The sequence below is a fragment of the Copadichromis virginalis genome, linkage group LG7, assembly GCF_057382275.1.
Source record: "Copadichromis virginalis isolate Kocher_CV1m ecotype Utaka linkage group LG7, C_Virginalis_male_GT1.1, whole genome shotgun sequence".
In the NCBI taxonomy this organism is placed as follows: Eukaryota; Metazoa; Chordata; class Actinopteri; order Cichliformes; family Cichlidae; genus Copadichromis; species Copadichromis virginalis.
Genome location: NC_140624.1, coordinates 22,160,613 through 22,181,761, shown reverse-complemented (window position 1 = coordinate 22,181,761; position 21,149 = coordinate 22,160,613). Strand labels below are relative to the sequence as shown.

Here is a 21,149-nt window from a genome sequence, read left to right as displayed (position 1 = left end):
AAAGTCCCACTGACCACTATCTAAAGGGCAATACTGAAATGAGCAGCTTTCCTGAGATCTGCAGTGCTTAGCTGCCTAACGCTCTCAGCCACCTTGGATGGGAAAAGACTACCAAGTGCCTCCACATGGTTGTGAAGCACAGCTGTTTCTTATAAGGTTGCTAATTATCAGCTGGGAAGGTGTGGATGTTAGTGCTGCATTTGCGGACATTATGTAAAATCCTACCCCAAAATCTACTTCACTACATTTGTAAGTGTGCAATTTTACAGTCACCAGGGGATCAAACAATTACTTCCCCTGACTGTAAATCATATTGTAGAAGGTAACAGCAAGTATCAAAGATTAAAGATGTCTGTCTTTGTGGCATCAGTCTGTTAGAGAAAGTGCTCTACTGCCTGTCCAGTAAGTGGTGAAGAGGGGGGGTCAGGATTATCCCTGATGGATAACAGTTTGTTCACAGCTCCAAATGTTTCCATTTTACAGCCAATCACAGAACCAGCCCTCCCAATCAGTTTTTTCAGTCTTTTGGTGTCACCAGCTTCAATGCTCATCAGACCAGAGCAAAGTGTCCTGTCTGCCACAACAGACTGACAGAAAATTCCCCGCATTTTGATTGAGAAGTTGAAGGATCTCAGCTTTATGAAATAGTGCACTGTGTTGGTTTCTTTGTACTCCTCCTACCCTGCACCTATACATCTAACCACTGCAGAGTATTTGTGTAGGTGGCATGGCCTAGACCCAGAGTTGTACTGGAAGTCTTAGATGAACAACAATGACGATTTCTGTAAATATTTGTAAAGTAAGATGAGCTAATGACAGCCAATCACAAGTATTTGCCCTCAGTGTCAAAGTCACATCCACCACTCACTTTTCATGGACTGATTCTGTATATAGCACTTTTCTACTCTATCTGAGCACTCAAAGCGCTTTATACAACTTACCTCATTCACCCATTCAAAGGGATTGAACGATCAACCTTCTGATTAGAATGTGACCTGCTCTACCTCCTGAGCTACAGCTACCCCATGCTTTCAAAACGCCAAGATGCTAACACCAAAAACACTTAGCTCAGAACTTCATAACATGACTTCACTAACCAGTGGATGTCATGTGACCGTCTTCACTTTTTATACCATCTATGGATGCAGCACTTACAACGGTTACACGTTTAATACAATATCAAAAGCATCGAGTGTGTCGTTCACAACATTGTTGTAGATTTTCTCCGGATAACCCTCTCCCCACCCGACACCATCCTCCAATGGTAGCCTGACTCAGCAGAACACTGTGGCTCAACCAAGCCTCCAAATGCTGACCCAGCCTTCCAGCTCCCCGTACTTCAGTCAGATTGAGCATCCATGAGAAGTATGAAGGTCCAGACTGGCAGCACACAAGTCACAAGTCCTGGTGTCAGAAAGCACACGTTACCCCCAATGTCATGTATCCATGTGCCAACAGGTCAGAGCTTTTAACTGGCACAAAGGGGACCTTACACAGATGGTTTACGTGTAGCATGTTTATGCCCACATGTCTCCTCTTACACTGTATGAATGTTCAATTAGGTTTGTTTTTTGTTTTTTTGTTTGTTTTCTTTGTTTTGTCGTGGGGTTGTTTTTTTGGAGGGGGGGGGTTAAAAGCAAAACTCTAGGCTCTAGGCAAGTGAGAGTTATAGAAGTAAAGCTTGATCAGACTGCTCTAAACATCAGTCAGGCACTAATTCTGCCTCCCAGTCTTAACTCTGGATTCAGATGGTGTCTAGTAGAATGGATGCAGTGCAGAGGACTTATTCAAATGATCTGCAGAAAATTCAAGTTTCTTCAGACTTTAAATGTCTTTAGCACACAGTGAGGACAAACTGATGAAAACACAAAAAGAACACAGCATTAAAATAGGCTTCCTTCCTTCCTTCCTTCCTTTCTTTCTTTCTGCTCACACAAATGATCCTCATTCAGCTTTTTCCTGGTTGACCTTGAGCTTGGCACATTTTGGAGCGTAGTGGAGGGAATCTCAGCATAAACTGTCAGCACCACACTGAGAGGATAACACGAAGGTTTGCATCAACTACTGGCTTTTGTCTCCCTCTACCTACAAACAACATAATACATGGCAGGAGCTGGTGGTGAAGGACTGAACATATATGACTTTTTATGCATTTACATCTTTTTTGCTTTTGCTCAATAAGCATCTTTCGATGCCAGTGTTAAAAATAAAAGCAGCACTTGCGCTTCATCATGTTTGGTAAGGTTACTGGATATTACAGTTAGCTGTCTGTAATATCCAGTAACTTTACAGGAGCTCCAGTCAAAAAAGGCAGAAATAAACTGTGTGTAGCATCCCACCCTGTGTGGATACCTCACCACAGGCTTTTGCTGCAAGTCTCTCTGACAGTGAGTCAGCACTTCTAACCACACAGCACCTAACCACAGCCATGCTTCCCTCTAGTGGTAAAACTACAGTCTTTTGTCTCACCACACTTTAGCAGATGATGTAATCCATGTGCAGTTGTATTATGTCAAGGCTGACTCACCTGAATGTACAGTGCTGGCTCTTTTTATAAACTGGAAAGCATTTCTTGGTGTATTTGTTTTTCTCCTCCGATGGAGGAGGAGGAGAAATGCGTCTTTCTTTAAATAAATTGACGATTATTTTATTGACACTGACTTGCTGCTATTCACTTGGGGATCCGATATTCTGATCTGGTCAGTACTTCAGAGAAGTAGCAGAGAAGAACATTTTGATGCACAGTTAAGATTAAAGCAGCTAACGTATAGCAGGGCTCTACCTCGCCATCTTTTGGACAAACTGTGTTTAAAAGCCATTGTTGTCAAACTGATGCTGAAACTCTGCATCTCTGTGACACAGCTGATTACTTTTTTATTCTACACACATCAACCTCAACCCCAGAGAACTTTTTAAAACTGGCAGAATTTATATGTGACTCAAATGTTGTGAAACAAGTTGTGAAAAATATCAATTAAGAAGCCTTAAAAGTGCTTTTAGTTAACTGTAAGTACATATATTTTAATAGTTGTGCAAATATTTTTTCTACCTTGGCTGAATTGACTCTTTTCATTGAGAGTACACTGGAATAGCTGCAGGATGTGCACAGCAGTTCTTAGTGGATTACTGTTTCCTTCTGCAGCTTTCACCTTGCGCTGCAGACGTTGATAAAGAGAATCTCTGTCTCCACCTTTAATAACATTAACAGTGCCTGTCTGCTCGGGCAGCCATGCTGTCTGGTCCCGTTGTCGATGGCTTTATTTGATGGAAAGTAGTTTCAGCTATTTTGAGCTCCAGATGGAGGCTGGAGAAAGCACACAGACAGGCAGGCAGATGGTCAAAGGAGAGCGGTCATGGTCTTAGCGCAGACTCTCCACAGACTGTCTGGATCACTGCAGACCCAACCTGGTCACGTAGGTCTCCCTCTCCATCCACCGAGGAGGGGGATCTATTAAAGACCACTGTTGTCTACAGTATGTTGCATTTAGTTAAATGTGCTTGCTAATTAAGATTTTAATTTAAATAATCTTATATCGATTCATTAATTCCTGAAATCAATTTTTAAATATAAAAGTATTTTTCCGAGTATGAAAGAGGTAGCCACCCAGGAGTGAAGTAACCTGGCTGCACATGAACCATCATGGCTACTCCACTGAAGGCGCCACCAAGCCTTCACTGTCTCCAGTGAAAAGCTGGACAAAAGCAAAGGCATATGGAAGATGTGCAAAATGGAGCTGAAATACTGTGGAAATACCACAAATCTCAGAAGTAAATAAAAAGCTAAATAAAAAGTGCATTATTGTAACTGCTTTAGGATCTGTTCTTAATTTTAAAATTAATATATTTAATTTACAAGCTTTAAAGGGTTCTTTCTACAGCACATTTCCGAGATAAATGATCATAATTATAATATTTCTGGCTGAGTTAAAATTGAATTGAGTCGAATAAAATTGTGAAAGAGAACTGAATTGGTTGTAGAAATCTGTGACAATACCCAGCCATGCTCTGAGGCATGAATGTGAACATGAGTGGTCATTTGCCTCTATGTGATGGTCCTGTGATTGACTGGTGACCTCTCCAAGGTGTACCCTGCCTCTCACCTTATCTCAGCTGCTGTTGGACAACTCAGTAAACAATTTGAGAAATGGATGGATGCCGGTAACACCTCAGAACTCTGATTAAAGCATCCGATGTGATATCCCTGCAGCTCTAGTTCACTCATTGCCCCTCAGCCATAAAAGGCTAATGGGTTATTGGCATGGACACCCAAGTTTGTGAATGCGATAACTTGAGAATCAGACAATGTAGGAGTTTCAAATTGATGCCATAGGTTTAGCCACGGACATCTCCGATAAGTCTGAATCTGTGACCTCAACCTCAAAGTCAAGGTCAGAGGTCAAGCTTTCAGAAAATCTTCTGAATGAGATTGAGAATGAGTTTTCATATCAAAGGTGCATCTACTAGGAGGCTGAGGGGTAGCACTGGTGTCCACAATACAGATAAATTTCTGTTACATATTGTAGCAACTAAGCATCAATATATCAACTTTCTTCCCCCAAATTTTTGATTTGCAACACTAAGCAAAACATTATCTTTGTTCTATCATACTAGTTCAAATTGTTACCCAATTTAAAGGTATGTGACATTTATGGATTAAAATACTTAAGCTTTAATAATATTCAAACTCATATTGATGCAGTACCATTGTCTTCACGTCACTGGTATTATGTCTCCTTTGATCATGTCAGATGTTGGGCTAATGCTAATGTGAACCGATTACTTTTTAGATAACATGTACTTTATTGCATCCAGATGCAGGAAATTCTTTTGTTCATATCCACCATCCACCCTCCGTACACGTCCAAACCTTCTCAACTGTGTCTCCATATTGCTCAATCGCTAATGTTCTGTAAAACTAAAAAAAGGAAAGTAAGGAAAACAGTTTTAAATTAAAGCAAAGAAATTTTAATAGACGCTAAAATACAAAATCCAGATCTGCATTCAGAAATGTGTGAATTTAAAACCATATTTACTATACATGTGTAAATAAGCTCAAACCTCCAATCAGACTGTTATGCGGTGCAGGAACGTCATTAAAAAAACATTCAAATTTGCACTTGTCATTTAGGAACATGTTACATCCAAGCTGATGCTTTGAAACAGTACAATCAATAAACACGCACACACACATGTTTTTTAATACATGAAATCAGGTAGAAAATATACACCAGCACACAAATAATTTAGAGCTCAGTGGACAAGTTACAGGAATACAAGGAAGATGTTCCACTATTTCCAAGAAGAAATGAAAATACCGCAGCTGTTTACTGAAACTGGATGTGTTCTGAGGAGGATGAAATGTATCATATTCACACTGCTTTGGCAAACATCTAATCAGATACATATCTGATTTCTCAGAAATCAGAATACCCGACTTACTTTCTGATTGTTGTTAAATATTCACACCGTTTAAAAAAATCATTGCAAATTTTCTAACATTTCTCCTGCATTAAATGTTAGTAAATTTAAAAAAATACTCTAGCTTGGATGGACTCAGTCCATTAAAGAATCTATATGAAATATTGATCTACTTATTTTAATCAGAAAAATGTTCCATTTTTATATTCAGTACTCGTTTGGTTTCCTTAGAAACATCTCTTAAACAAGGTAGTGAGAAGACATAGCTGAAGCTGCTAAAAAATAAGAAAAAAATGAATGTGATCCTGATAACATTTGTAAATATTACCAGTTCAGCAAGAATATTCGGCTGGAGAAAAACAAACAAACAAAAAAAAAAGGACATCAGAACCTCAGTCTGCCGAATTAGATTAAAAAAAAAAAAAATCTGAGTACAAGCATGAAATGATGTGGAGCGATGTGGTTTCCTCTGTGGATGCACTTGGTTATGTAGAAATCATGAGCTAACTACCAAGATCATCTTACTCCAGGTTTAAGTCATTTTGTGCAATAACATCCAAAGAATATCCAAAACTTTAAGGCCACACAGATTACAATTAGCACGATCTGTCAGATCCATTTCTTCCTCATTAGACTGAAAACGTGCAGCAAACAAAAGCAAAGAGATATGCTTCCAGGACAAAATACATGTCAATCAATGACAAACACTTCATCTTATTTATATTACAGGATATTCCATCAGTGTGGAGGACCGCAAGCTCACTGCACCCACATGAAATGTAAAATATTTATATTTTATGTACAAGAAATGCTGAAATAGCACTGAGTCAACTTCATGCTTTACACTCCAGTTTGCACTTTCCCTCCACTGCTTGCTTTTTTGTTTGTTTGTTTTTTTTTAAAAACACCCACTTCAGACGATATAACTCTGCATAGCACACACTGAAAGTGACAAGCAAAAGGAGATACAGGGAAATGCTGATGGTGAAGGGTGAAGGAGCTTAACCTGGCTCAGGGTCTGTACATTATGAGGTCAAATTCTTATTTCCAGAAATCTGGCCGATGGCTTCAAAAGGCTCATTTGTTCAGCTTTAGTTTAATTAATTATCCAGACCTGATAATGTACAGACATTGACCTGCTAAACAAGCTCAGTTTAGCTAAATCTACCATTAGTTGTTTGCCTGGAAGGCTCCCTGGGCAGCAGAGGAAGCTGTTCCAGCAGCAGCAGTTTGGAAGGTTTTACTGGTGAAGACGCCCTGAGAGAACTCCTGCTGCGCCTTCTGGAAACTGGCCCCAGTACGTCGGTACATGCTGTGGACCTGAGGAGGAAGAAATTGTGAGAAAATTGCTGTTTAAACAGGTAGGTCATCCCTGTATGGGAGGAGACACCAAACGAGCTACAGTGGGGCAAAAAAGTATTTAGTCAGCCACCGATTGTGCAAGTTCCCCCACTTAAAATGATGACAGAGGTCAGTAATTTGCACCAGAGGTACACTTCAACTGTGAGAGACAGAATGTGAAAAAAAAACTCCATGAATTCACATGGTAGGATTTGTAAAGAATTTATTCGTAAATTAGGGTGGAAAATAAGTATTTGGTCACCTCAAACAAGGAAGATCTCTGGCTCTCACAGACCTGTAACGTCTTCTGTAAGAAGCTTTTCTGTCCCCCACTCGTTACCTGTATGAATGGCACCTGTTTGAACTCATCATCTGTATAAAAGACTCCTGTCCACAGCCTCAAACAGTCAGACTCCAAACTCCGCCATGGCCAAGACCAAAGAGCTTTCGAAGGACACCAGGAAAAGTATTGTAGACCTGCACCAGACTGGGAAGAGTGAATCTACAATAGGCAAGCAGCTTGGTGTGAAAAAATCAACTGTGGGAGCAATCATCAGAAAATGGAAGACATACAAGACCACTGATAATCTCCCTCGATCTGGGGCTCCACGCAAGATCTCATCCCGTGGGGTCAAAATGATCATGAGAACGGTGAGCAAAGATCCCAGAACCACACGGGGGGACCTGGTGAATGACCTGCAGAGAGCTGGGACCAAAGTAACAAAGGTCACCATCAGTAACACACTACAACGGCAGGGAATCAAATCCCGCAGTGCCAGACGTGTTCCGCTGCTGAAGCCAGTGCATGTCCAGGCCCGTCTGAAGTTTGCCAGAGAGCACATGGATGATACAGCAGAGGATTGGGAGAATGTCATGTGGTCAGATGAAACCAAAGTAGAACTTTTTGGTATAAACTCAACTCGTCGTGTTTGGAGGAAGAAGAATACTGAGTTGCATCCCAAGAACACCATACCTACTGTGAAGCATGGGGGTGGAAACATCATGCTATGGGGCTGTTTTTCTGCCAAGGGGACAGGACGACTGATCCGTGTTAAGGACAGAATGAATGGGGCCATGTATCGTGAGATTTTGAGCCAAAACCTCCTTCCATCAGTGAGAACTTTGAAGATGAAACGAGGCTGGGTCTTCCAACATGACAATGATCCAAAACACACCGCCCGGGCAACAAAGGAGTGGCTCCGTAAGAAGCATTTGAAAGTCCTGGAGTGGCCTAGCCAGTCTCCAGACCTCAACCCCATAGAAAATCTGTGGCGGGAGTTGAAAGTCCGTGTTGCTCGGCGACAGCCCCAAAACATCGCTGCTCTCGAGAAGATCTGCATGGAGGAATGGGTCAAAATACCAGCTACTGTGTGTGCAAACCTGGTAAAGACCTATAGTAAACGTTTGACCTCTGTTATTGCCAACAAAGGTTATGTTACAAAGTATTGAGTTGTATTTTTGTTATTGACCAAATACTTATTTTCCACCCTGATTTACGAATAAATTCTTTACAAATCCTACCATGTGGATTCATGGATTTTTTTTTTCACATTCTGTCTCTCACAGTTGAAGTGTACCTCTGGTGCAAATTACTGACCTCTGTCATCATTTTAGGTGGGGGAACTTGCACAATCGGTGGCTGACTAAATACTTTTTTGCCCCACTGTACCTCTGCTGGAAAATAAATCCCGCTTCGGCCTGGTACTGCATGAGGTCTCTTCCTACTAAAAATCATCAAGTACGGCTCATAGGGGATCAACTGATTTTGGCTTCTCTCTAACATAAAGCAATTTGCAATGACAATTTTGATCTGGTGCTACAAAAATGAAGTGGAATTATTATTTTATTTCTAAATTGAATTTAGCAGGCAGCACAACAAGAGGGTTCCTGGTTCAAACATGCTGGCCAGATGGGTTTCTCTCTGGATACACTGGTTTCTTCCCACAGACTAGAGATAAGCATGTCGTATTTCTAAAAATGCCTTAGTTGTGAGTGTGAATGACGGTCTTTCTCTCTGTGTTTGCCTTGTGACACAATGGTGACCTGTCCAGGATCTACCTTGCTTCTTGCCCTATTAGAAGCATAGGGCTGGGATAGGCTCCTGAACTGGACACACATGTAAGAATGAATGAATGGCTGGAATTCCATTTCATTGTGATTGGTGCACTTGAAGGATTTGCACTGGTGTTAACCAAAAATCAACCATAACATTACACAGACATCTAGCAACTGTTGATTAGTGAGTCAACAAGTAAAATAACCAGAGATAAAAACTGTGTTCTGAAGAAAATTAAGAAAAAAAGAAAAGAAAAGTGAGGCAACTCTTACCATCTTGAGCAGAATGACAGACATCACAGCGCACAAAGTGAAGAGGATGGCCACTATGATCATGATGATTCCCACTGCACGGTGTTCACTGATGATAGTGAATGCAGAGAGCCAACCACTGCAACAAACAGCAGAGTTTTAGGTGATCTTATGAACAGCATCAGTGAAACTTAAAATTGTATTCAACAGAAGGAAACATACAACATACAGCGTACAACACATGTACGCTGCTATATTCGATTTGAGGAGAAGAGAAGAATGTGTTTTGGAAGCAGCCGGACAAAAACAAATGCCAACCACTGGTTAAATAATTAACGTGAAATAAATGAACATCACTGCCCTCATTTTCTGTTGCTCTTATTCTTCTTTTTACCTTTAAAACTCTGTTTGACTTTAATACATTTATAATTAATTTGATCGTAATATTAAGAAGTTAAAAAAATAGGAAAAAAAACAACAACAAACAAACACAAAGTAAAAAACAGCAGGTTAGTATTTAAAATGGATCACTGGTTAAAGAGCAGAGGTTATGACACCGTATTCTGATGCAGTTTAAGCTGAAACACATTTAGATTGGGAAAAGAGAACAAAGAAATGGTGGGGTAACAGACTGCAAGCAGCAGAAACTTACAGAGTTACCCGCAGACAGAGAGGCAGCAGGCTAGAGGCTGAAGAATGGAAAGTTTCTGTCGTGAGAGATGAAAGATTGCAGAAAATGAAGGAAAGAGAGAGGACGGCAGCTGACAGGCCAAATGACCGGTAATAGTTCTGATTATTTAACGCAACAAATCACAAGCACACAAAACACTTTGTCAGTCAGGGGGACACGATCACAACGTGAATACTCCCGCGAAACCAGTTATTTTATTATCTATTCATAAGCTCTTATGAGATTCATACATACTATGAATTAATATTAATATAAACATAATTATTCTGTCAAAATTATATGTTAAATTATAACATTTGTTCGAACTTGAACTTAAAATATACTTATTGCAATTTCTGGTGTTTAAAAATAGTTTTTTAAACTTCTAAATTTCACTAAAGCCGCCAACAGAATATGAAATAACTGTTACGACTTTATATCCAAAATGTCTGTGGTTTGTGATGAAGATGCACAAACTGAAATTGAAATAGGACTCTGATTTACTTTCATGCAATGCATATATCTACCATAACATGCTGGACTAATATAAGCTTTATTTATAGAGATATGTAATTAAATACAGATTAGAGTTTGCAAATTTCAAATTATTTTTTTTAGAGGGTAATAAAAAAAAAGCTATCCTATTATATCCTTAACATATTATTTCAAGTATATGCTTAAAAACCATAAACGTAATGCCCACATATTTACTTTTGAAGAAGCCATCTGGAAAACTAAAGTTTTTATTGAAAAATAGGACATACATGACACTCACCTGTTGCCCCAGTGAGGTATGCCTATTGACTGGATGATGAAGATTACCACTTGGCAAAAAAACACAAAGAAGAACAAGAAGAAGCTGAAGGAGCTGTCAGTCCTGAAAAAAAGAGGAAAAAACCATCCATTAAACTTTCAGACTTAGAAAACACATTTATATCAGGAGTACAGTTATATGAATGTAAGTGACATGTGCAAGTGCAAATCTTTACCATGGCAACGCTGTAATATAAATGTAATGTGTGAAATACACACTGTGACAGCACAAAAATTACAAGGGAAAGCGAATACATCTGGCGCAGACGCATTATCGTTGTTACAAAAAGTATCAAAGTTATCAGACATTTTTCTTTTTGTTCACAGCAGTTGATTGAAACTTAAAAATAAACTCACAGGGTTTTTTGTTAAATTTATACACAATACATTTAGGAACAAACATTTCAAAAGCTAATGCATTAATGTACACGTCTGTAAAATCCAGATGAAAAAATGCCTTTTAAGCAGAGTTCTTAAAAACACACATCACTGTCCACACACGGGGTCAAATGATGCATACAGTACCTTTCATGATGGGGGGACTCACCTGAAGGCCTTGTAGACGGGTCGGTACCAGCAGAGGAAGGAGCAGGGAGCAAAGAGGATGAGCCAGAGAATGGAGAGACCAAAGTCCACACCATTGCTTGAAGCCGTGGTGAAGAAAGCCAAACATGCCAGCAGGTTGAGGAACAGAGTCACACAGTTGACTGAGGACGACAGTAGAGAGAGTCAGTGATTGTATTCTAGTCAGAATTTCAGTATCATGTATGTATACAGCAAAGAAGAACAAAAACTAAACAGTACTGGCTGGAGTGTTTTTCCCATCACACCAACCGGTGTTGTTAAGAAGTGATTTTAGGGTACATTTTTACACCGATTCAGAGCTTCAAACCTTCCTGAAAGGTTTTTACTTCTCAGACTTCCAATGTCCGCCCCCCTAAAAATGTAATGTGCTTACACATCCAGAGGTAGTACATCATCTTGCAGACTCTCTGGCACTCTGGGGGGATTTCCTCTGAGAAGTCCTGGTAAAAACATGGTTTGATGGGGAAGAACTTTGGAAGTGGAGGCCAGTTGTTCTCTTTACCTGTCGAGTCAAGAGATAACATCAGCATGGCAAACTATAAATACAAGACAGCAGATATATCATGAGCACGAATAGAGTTTAACAAAAAGCAACCGGTGGTTATTTTTAAAATACTGACACATTCATCTGAGTCATTTACGCAAGTGTGTGGGAGTCAATGTACAGCAGCATTCCTACCTAAGCAGGCTGGATAATGTCACTGCTGTGCCTCTGGAACATAACTGCACTGTTTACATAAACCTATCTAAGCATCTGCTTTTTAAACTAAACTAAAAACTTATCACCGCAAGTTTACATCAGCAGATGCAGCACATGAAGACACATTTCACCAAACATTCAGTCATTCACCAGAGTTGATAATTAACAGATAATGATCTTCATATTATTGTTATAGCTCTTTGCAGACCTATTGATATGAATATCAGAGCCAAAAAAAAAAAAAAAAAAAGCCAGTGAGTGCAAGGATGTAGTTTTATATTTGTCTTTGGTACATAATGCCCACGTTGCAAATCATTGTCTGTTATCAGGGCGCTGTGCTGAGGAGTTTTGTTTTTAATGACCTGTCGGGCCTCTGCTCTGTAGCTCATGCTCTCTGCGGTCCAGCTCGGCAGCTTTCCTCTCCAGCTCTTCCTGCTGCCTCAGCAGGTTGGCCTGAGCTGCAGCAGCAGTTACCTGAAAAAGGAGGAAACGCTTCACTCAACCACCACATTAGATGCACAGAAAATTACCTAAGCCACTGTCAGGAGACTCCGATTTCATGCAAATAGCAAGGAAACGGTGCAGAAATGATTCACTTCACATATAAGCTTTCTAGTTTCAGTTTTTAACACCCAAGACAGCAATCAGTCGCTGTGAGCCACTTCAATAAACACTCTGAATTGCATCTGTTTTCACAGGCATCTAAAAGGGTGTACTTGACTTTTAAATGACATATTACAGGAAATACATATTCATGGTTATCATATCTGATCTCTGACTTGCCAGGAAGAGGTAGGATGCAGGTGATCTGTTTTGCTATTCATGAATATTTATAGGACAGAACAAAGAGCTTCATTATAATAATGTGTAAAGTGAGTAGATGTTTGTGTAGCAACCACACATCCTGACGTAAGGACCATACTGAGAGTCTGAAGGGACAGATTGCCCTTTAGACACATCCAGTTATTTTAGAATTCTAAAATGAGCCACGTGTTGCTAAAAAATGCAATTTCTAAACATTTTAGAACGTCTTTGTGCTGAATCCGTGTACCTGCTCTCATTTACTGTCTTAGCTGTTTGGTGGTTATTGAAATTTTGTGATTTTTCACCTGAGATTCTGGCATTTCGGGCAAAATAAATTTATATTAAAAAAACGATTCACAATTTTAATGAATCGATTTCACGTTATCCAAGCCAGAATCGATTTTAATCGATAAATCGATTATAAAAACCCACCCCTAATTAAAAGCTCAGTTTTGTGATCTTTTTGGCAAAATAAGGTTTGGACATTTAGTTCGATGTAGCAACTAAATGGCTTTGAGTAAAAGAAACGGCTACAGCATCTGTGTGAAAAAATAACTGTTAATTAAACAGGCAGGATAAGTAGAATTGGAACTTAAGAAAATACTCTTTCTTAGTGGTTTCCAAACTTTTAGTACCCAGAGCACAGCAGAGGGCAAGACAAAATGCACACCTCCATTCACACTGTCACTAAATAACATCCAATTGTCATCGTAGTTATTATGAGTTCTTCTAAATGTGCTGCAGTAGGAATATGTGATTAAGAGCCCATCTGTGATATCTAGACCTAGGATAAGAACTGAAATTTTTTAAATGTATTTATTGAATTTCAATAAATGGTCTTGCTCATCTTGGCTTAGATGTAGTGGTCTTCTACAGTAGGTTTGAGTTGCTCTCAAAAATGTTTTACTACCAGATGTATTTTTAGCTTGCTTTGCACAATGTTAGCATTAGCCAACCTCTCCTGACAGACTGGGGCCGTCTTACAGCTTCAGTAAACTGCAACTGAGTCTTATTCTGCTCTTTGTTGTCAATCAGGGCTTCGATGTATCTCAATCTCATAATTCCCACCATCCATCAACTGAAAAAACAGAGTGAGGTCACATAATTGTGCAATAATAATGCTAGATTGTTATAAAATCTCACCCACACCTGCTCATTCACCTTCATAAAAATATTTTTTTTAATCAGAGAAGTGGTGGGTTTGGTATAAATTCTCACCTGTGGACTGGGCTCTGTAGATGGCTGTAGCACAGCAGGAGATGTGGTGTGAGCTGCTAGTCCATCCTAAAAAACAACAATAAGCAAATAAAAGATTCAAATGCAACCAGTAAAAGAGAAGGAATACCAGGAAAACAAGGCTAAGAAGATAAAGGGAATGGCGACATAAGCAGGCCAAGACCAAAAAATTGAAATGGTGAACTGAAAGATGGTGAGAAAAAACAAAAGATACAATATTTTGACAGGAAAACGAAATAATGAGGAAATGTGCAGATAAGACACCATCAAATGGTTTCAAAACCAACAAAATGAGTAGAAAATGTAGCTTCCAGATGTCTTACACTGGGTTGAGCAGAGAAAGGGTTGTACTGGTCAACTGGTTCGATGTTGGATTTTGTCACCTGAGTGACAGAGGGATCCTGGAAAAACAAAAAAATAATAATAAAAACACGTGCGCATCTTTATCAACTTATAATAATAAGTTACCTGAAAATCTACAAATACATTTTGATCCAATTTCTGTCTATGATGACAGCTTGGAAGTATTTCTTATCTTTGAGCTAAAAGCTGCAGAAATAAGTGTAGGTGCTATGCAGTAATGAAAAAGAGGCCTCTTGTACCAGGTTTGGTGAGCTGCTATTAGAGGTAAGTGCATTTACATGGCTTAACTGACATGGCTTAACTGAACAGTTTTGCAAGAATATAAATAAATATAAAATAAAATAAATATATATTTATAAATATAAATAAATAAAGAATATCAAGTTTATTTAGACTTAAAATCTACAAAGAAGAAATTCATTTAGTGCTGTTCATTTTCTCTCCAGAAGAACTCTTTGTTATAAGCTTTACCATTTCCTGAAACACTGAAAGCAACCCTCAAAAAGAAAAAAGCCGAGATTATGAAATCTCGTATCATGCTTTGCCAAAGTCATAAAGTAAAGTACAATAACATCCAGCAATAACCTCTGAGGTTCCTGGTAATATTACCCCTGGAGAAGCACTGGTAATCATTAAATGACTCTAGTGAGCTCACTATTGATTTAACCACTCTATAATATGAGAAGGCACTGCTTATTTTGACACGTCTGAGAAAAGAAAGTCAGGACCTGATAAATTCCATCAATGCAGTTCAGTACATTTTACACACATGCACGCAATTATAGATTTCTCTCAAAGCCTTTTAAGACCTTTTGGAGACCTTTTAAAGGCTTAAAAACATTATATTCACATACAGTTTCCTTCCTCCAATAAACCTTTTTATTAAGGAATTAAAACTGTAAAGCACAACCTAAATCTAAAATAAAAAACTAGAAAGCATGTTTTGACATCTGCACTGGATGATGACACTATTTTGGCAGCTTGTGGCATCCCAACACATGACCAAAAATTTTAATGATGCACTTTATATTGGCATGCAAAAACAAATATGAGGGGGGTAAAAAGGTACCAGGAAATTTTTATTCACACCAAAACTACAACAGTAACTGTGAATTCCTGCCATACATGACGCCACTTCAGCCCAACAGGGTCTCTGGAGCCTCCTGTGATGTACCGGTAACACGCATGTGTCGTGATGTAATTCAACAAGGGTCTGTCCTATTTGAAAGGAAGACGGTAAGATTTCTAGGATGTGCCAACAGCTTAATTGCAAATTGTCCTTTTGTATTTGTATTTAAGTGGTTGTCAGTCAATATCGGTAAGGACAACCAAAGAGACCCTGCAAAGAAAAATTACAGTCTCAATTAAACTTACACAAATATTTTATTGTTCTCCATCTTCCTGACACAGCTTCAGCTTCTGTTTAACTTAATTGCTACCACTTGTCCCAGTTACACCTGACACAATTATTTCTGATTTTTTTCTCCTCTCCAATCTATAGCCCCAGACGACGATGAGATTCTCTGATCCAGTACCTGAAGTTTTTAGACACACCTTTACACTCAGCAGTTCGCTCAGAATAAAGGCTCAAATTCAGCCCAGCTACAAATACCAGCTTTGAAAAAAAAAATCCAGGTCTTAAAATGGGACACAGCTCAAGATGTGTCGGGGGTGGGGCCCGTAGGCTCAGTCTGGAAAACTTGGCCTAGTTGTTCAGCAGCAGTAGTCAGAGTCTGAATCAGAGATGTCTTCAGGTAGATTGGAGAGATTTTTTTTCCTCCAAAAGGTTCAATAACTATAACCTACATAACCAGTGAAGGGGCTATCACAAAACTGAGTTAGCAGGTTTGTATTCTTTTCCTGTGTCCTAGTCAGAAGAGGTTCATGGTTTCTTTACAGAGGATGAACAGAAACTCCATACTGTCTGCTCCATGGCCATGTCTTGAGCAGACACACCACACGACATAGGCTGAACCAGCTTGTTTCTGATGGTGGTGCAACCTCTGGCCTGCTCTTCACGTCTTTCAGTAGGGAAAGTATCTGAGCCTTGATTTCTATGAATATCCCTTTGATATCTGGATTCTTCAGAGGGCTGGGCAGTGGAGTCAAACACTCCTTGTATTTGGAGCCCTAGTCAGTTCTTTTCTTCGTGAAGTCTAGCAGCAGCGAATTAGTTGACAGTTGACAATGGAAATAATGGCTTCCTAAGGCTCAGTTTGTTAAGCCCTCTGGGACTGAAAATTGAAGCAGCTGAACAAGTTCCAAAAACTGCAGTTCTTCTGATGGCCACTTGAGGTTTACTCAAAATGTGAGTTACAGTGGAAGGATATGCATATTTGATTTGGCACAGATTATTACATATTGTGTTTGCAACCCTCCCAATGACCTTTGTCTACTTCAGGTCTCGATTTCAGCAACATACCAACATGGCAGCAGCCACAACAGCAATATTTAAAATTCAGAAAGCAGAGGGTTATGCAACAGTAGCTATAACCACTGTCATATACATATATGAAATAAACAATTTACTGATAGGGTGTGGTGGTTGCTACTATGTTGTAAAATGTAACTTGTGCATATGTAGACTCATACCTTGTCCTCATTAAAACATTCCTTATAAAAGGTTTGAATGTAACTCAACAACCTGTGATGTTCTGGAAGAACCTGAAACTATGCTGTAAATTACTCTGACAAGGTCTCAGAGATAATCCCAGACTGGCACATAAAAAGAAACATCTAAACACATATATATACACACCAATATCTAATATTTACACTAGAACATATTGTAACAACTAAGCTTTTATTTGGAAATGATGGTGTACAATGCAGTCCTGAGAAATGCTGCATCTGCAAGTTTGTGTGAACTCGGTGGGTGATCAAAAACAAAAACTATGACACAGTAACAACTTCCAGAATCACTTCAATAATCTGGGACAAATCAGTCCTTCCTTTAAAAGGTTGACAGAACGAGTACTTCACATGACTACGTGACACGTCACTCACCAACAGTGTGATAAGAGCTCGCCTGCTTGTTAATATGTGCTTGTGACACACCTGTAAACATTCCCAGACGGCAACATAGAGACGTCTGAGTGAGATGATCAACAGCTAGCAATATAAAGGGAAAAGGGTGAATGGAATTAACCTCTAAACCCAACTTAAATGACCCATGATACATTTTACGAAACAACTCCTTGTTGCCTGCAAAGACATTCAAAGGCTCTCGTTCAAAACGTCTTTACCTAATTGCACAGGTAAAAAAAACATATGCTTAGTAAACAGCGAGGAGTGGCTTATTATACATCCTTTAGAGAGACAAACCGACAGCAGTGAATAAAGTAACTGATGACAGCAAACTTACACAGTCTCTGAAATGAAAACCGAGCTGGGACAAGCCTCAAACAAGAGGACAGCATCTTCAAAACAATAGACAGACATACAAAGATGCAGTTTTCCATATATGCCGATATATGGAAAACTGCATAAAGTATATAGATGACATGTAAACATGGCATATTTTAATACAAAAATAATACAGTGACTTTAACGTCTCTGTACAAGGAAACCGGACATGCTCTCATAACTGCTGATTCCCTAGGTGTGGCCATTTCAAAATAGCAGCTGGATACTACTACATTTTACATTAGATACCACAGCCATGGGGTGCAGGTTTAGCTCACTGGGTGAACAGGTGACCAAAAGCAGTATGGCATGGGTCCGTCTCCAACCCGCGACCTTTTGCTGCATGTATTCCCCTTTCTCTACCTGCTTTCCTAACCATAGGAAAGTGACACACCTGTAAACATTCCCACCCGTAAACATCTTCACTGCATCTGTCCAGCAAAGGCCCAAAAATAATAATTTAGATACCACAGTGCTACAAATGATAGAAGCACATGCTCAGAAAGGCCTACAGGGGGAAAAAGCAGCATAGTGCAGTCTGCAGTCCACAAACATGCACATTTTAACATTTTTAATATTCTTTCAAAGGTTGGTAACATGTTAAATATTTAATGTGACCACAGACAGCGAGCTTTTATGAATAGAACTGCTTTTCAGAGTACATATTATACTCCAGCTGCTACTAGGGTATTTATCCAGTCCACCCACCAAACAAACAGAAGTCTCCACTGACGTCACACCTATTGAACACTTGAGATAACAAAAGTTCCATTCTGCAATACTGTAAAAGCATAATGCCACTTAAATCTTACACAGAATAGTACCCACAGGTCATTGGTTTTGATTTGGAGTGTGATAAGAGCAATTTACTGTTAAATATGTCACACTAAATGTGAGGCCTGGTTGAACCTTGGACTCTGAATGCTCCTATAAACTGTTGCTCTCTCTGCAATAAGATGGATTTCTTAACATTTGGTAGAACTGAAAAACCCTAACAACAGCACGTGTGTGTTAACAGATGCAAACACCCACTTATCTATGCGGTTATTCAAATCTGACATCATGATCAAGCCATTGTGATTAATCTGCTAAGTTTCTATTCACCTTTTATGTTGCATTTTATCTAATTCTACATTTTCAAGAATGGCCACTGTTACTAAAATGTTACACTTCATTTCAAAAACTGTTAAATAAGGAGAGTTATGACAGGTTTAATTTTGTTTTTTTTTACTTTATGAATTTCATATTGCATAATAAGAAGGAAAGATGGAAAACATAAACAGGTTCTTTACTACTGCAGAAACTAGGCTAACATATCTAGCTCATGTCCTAGAGAAAAAAAAGAAAACTTGTGGAGTGTGAGATAATTCCTGACAGACTTCAAAGGTTTCCGTGAAAGAGAAAGAGAAAACCTGATATAAAAGGACTGTTTCCCTGCATGTACATACACATGTACAATAAATCATGCATTCTTATATATACACATATATATGGATAAAAAAATAACAAGCAAAAGATGATGGTTAACATTTTTAAATTGGTGCTCTTCCATTGTTGGGTTTGAAACTTCTGTGTGTTAAATACTGTGTTAAAGGAGTATGAGACACAGTGACAAAAACTAGGTTTTTAAAGAGTAACTTACATTAGGGATTAATCAATGTCAGAGTCTCCCTAACTGCTGCTGCCTCTGTGTCAGCCATTTATTTCATTTTCATCCTTTTTCTTGGCTGGCATAATATTAAATCACAGACTGGTGCATTTAAAGGGGTTGTCTACTCTTACTGAGTACTCAAAGCACTTAAAGACTAAAAGCCACATCTTCCTTTTCACACACATATTCACATTGTACTTTATTCTACTTGTCTTTTTCTATGACTTCTGTTACTTTCTTTCATTTTCAATTTCAGATGAGGACTAGGCAATAATGGAGGTAAAATTGCCCAAGGACACTTTTCCATGCAGACTGAAGCAGCCAGGGGTCAAACCACTTCCTTTATGAATGGCAAATAATTCTAGCTCCTGAGTGTACTACAAAGTACAATTAATGGGTCAGTGAGCTTGTCAAACCTAACGTGACAGTTTCTTGTGTCTCAAAAGTGGCTCTCTTCATAACTGGCCAAATTACCTTGGTAACTTAGACTGAACACATAGCCTTGTCCGGTAACCACCACTGTGATCCCCATTACCTCAGACTAGGGTTTTAGGTTTTGTCAAGCCTGCTAACACTAAGAAAACCTGGCTGTGTTTACAGTATACCCCTCAAAGCTTCAACACGTCTTTGTGAAAAAGCCAACAGAAACATTAATGACCAAATGTGAAATTCTGGGCTTGTTTCAGTTATTAACCCATTTTAGTGCAAGGGAACAAAAGAAAATCTATAAAGATATAGCAACTAAACACTCTTACTCTCACTATTTCTGAACATTTATCCAGAGAAAAATGTATGGGAACATGAGGATAAGAACATTCCCAGTAGGCTTTCCTACTATAAATCTGTTCAAATAACTAAATATTATTTCAGTGCATATAAAGAAAGACCTTAGTTTGTCGCTCGCCCTTTTTAATATTTTAAAGTGAAGGGAGGACGTTCCTATTTCCACAAACAACTGGCCTACTATCAGACATCCTGTGTGCTAGAAGCTCTTTGTAGAGAGAAAACCAACAGTTTCGATAAACGTCACATTACAAACCACCAGAACTATCACAAATCACGTCTAAGACATTAGAAATACACACAATAATGTACATTATCTTCCGAAGGAAGCAGAAAATAGGTACTGTGGCTTAAAAAATATATCTGACACACATTTCAAGTTTAACTTCCTGCAACTAAACTCACAGGATATGCAGCCGTTTTACAAGCCACGTGATTGGTTAAAAAACTGTCAGTCACACTTCCTGCCAAATGGTTGCAATCCTCAAAGACGTAGGTTCCCGCCCCGACATCCACCCAACAAGTTTCCTGGCGTGCTGGCTACCGTTTAACTGCCGCCGTTTGATATGTCACCGACTGCGCCTTATAATCTCAGTCCTCGTACTTACATTGAAAGGGTTTTCGCTGGCAGTATCTGCGAACGGGTTGGTATCAAATTCCGACATTTTGAAAATGTTGCGAGGTGTTCTTTTTGTCTTCTCTGAAGGTGGAGTTAACAACAAACTCTTCCCTATCGCTTCTGGTGCCTGTCCTACCACTTCCTCGAATAAAGTTTAAAGCGCATGCGCACTGAGCCAGTTGGACGATGACGTGTGCGTCAAATGATGCGCAGGTAATCAAAGCGCGCCACCTGCAACCCCTCTCGGCGCCGTTTGAGATTAAAAGCAAATTCCAGTTGTTATGTCTTGTCATTTTTATTATTATTATTTATTTTCTTTACCTACATGTTAACCTTGTTTCTATCTTACTTCACTATATTGTGCAATTGTTAACCAGAATCAGAATACTTCATTGATCCCTAGGGGAAATTATGTTGGTTACAGTGCTCCAGTACAAACAGTAACAAAAATAGA

The 21,149-nt window shown here is 39.1% G+C and overlaps 1 protein-coding gene across 1 annotated transcript; it reads right to left on the bottom strand.

The window, feature by feature from the left end:
- Positions 1 to 4,949: 4,949 nt before the first annotated feature.
- Positions 4,950 to 20,876, bottom strand: scamp2 (secretory carrier membrane protein 2). Its single transcript, XM_085462498.1, has 9 exons — positions 20,685 to 20,876; positions 14,198 to 14,275; positions 13,857 to 13,922; positions 12,197 to 12,308; positions 11,508 to 11,636; positions 11,097 to 11,256; positions 10,512 to 10,613; positions 9,088 to 9,205; positions 4,950 to 6,738 (listed from the first exon to the last, which is right to left on the bottom strand). The coding sequence occupies exons 1-9, from the start codon at positions 20,739 to 20,741 to the stop codon at positions 6,589 to 6,591; spliced, it is 972 nt and encodes a 323-aa protein (XP_085318624.1). The 5' UTR covers positions 20,742 to 20,876; the 3' UTR covers positions 4,950 to 6,588.
- Between the last annotated feature and the right edge of the window lie 273 nt (positions 20,877 to 21,149).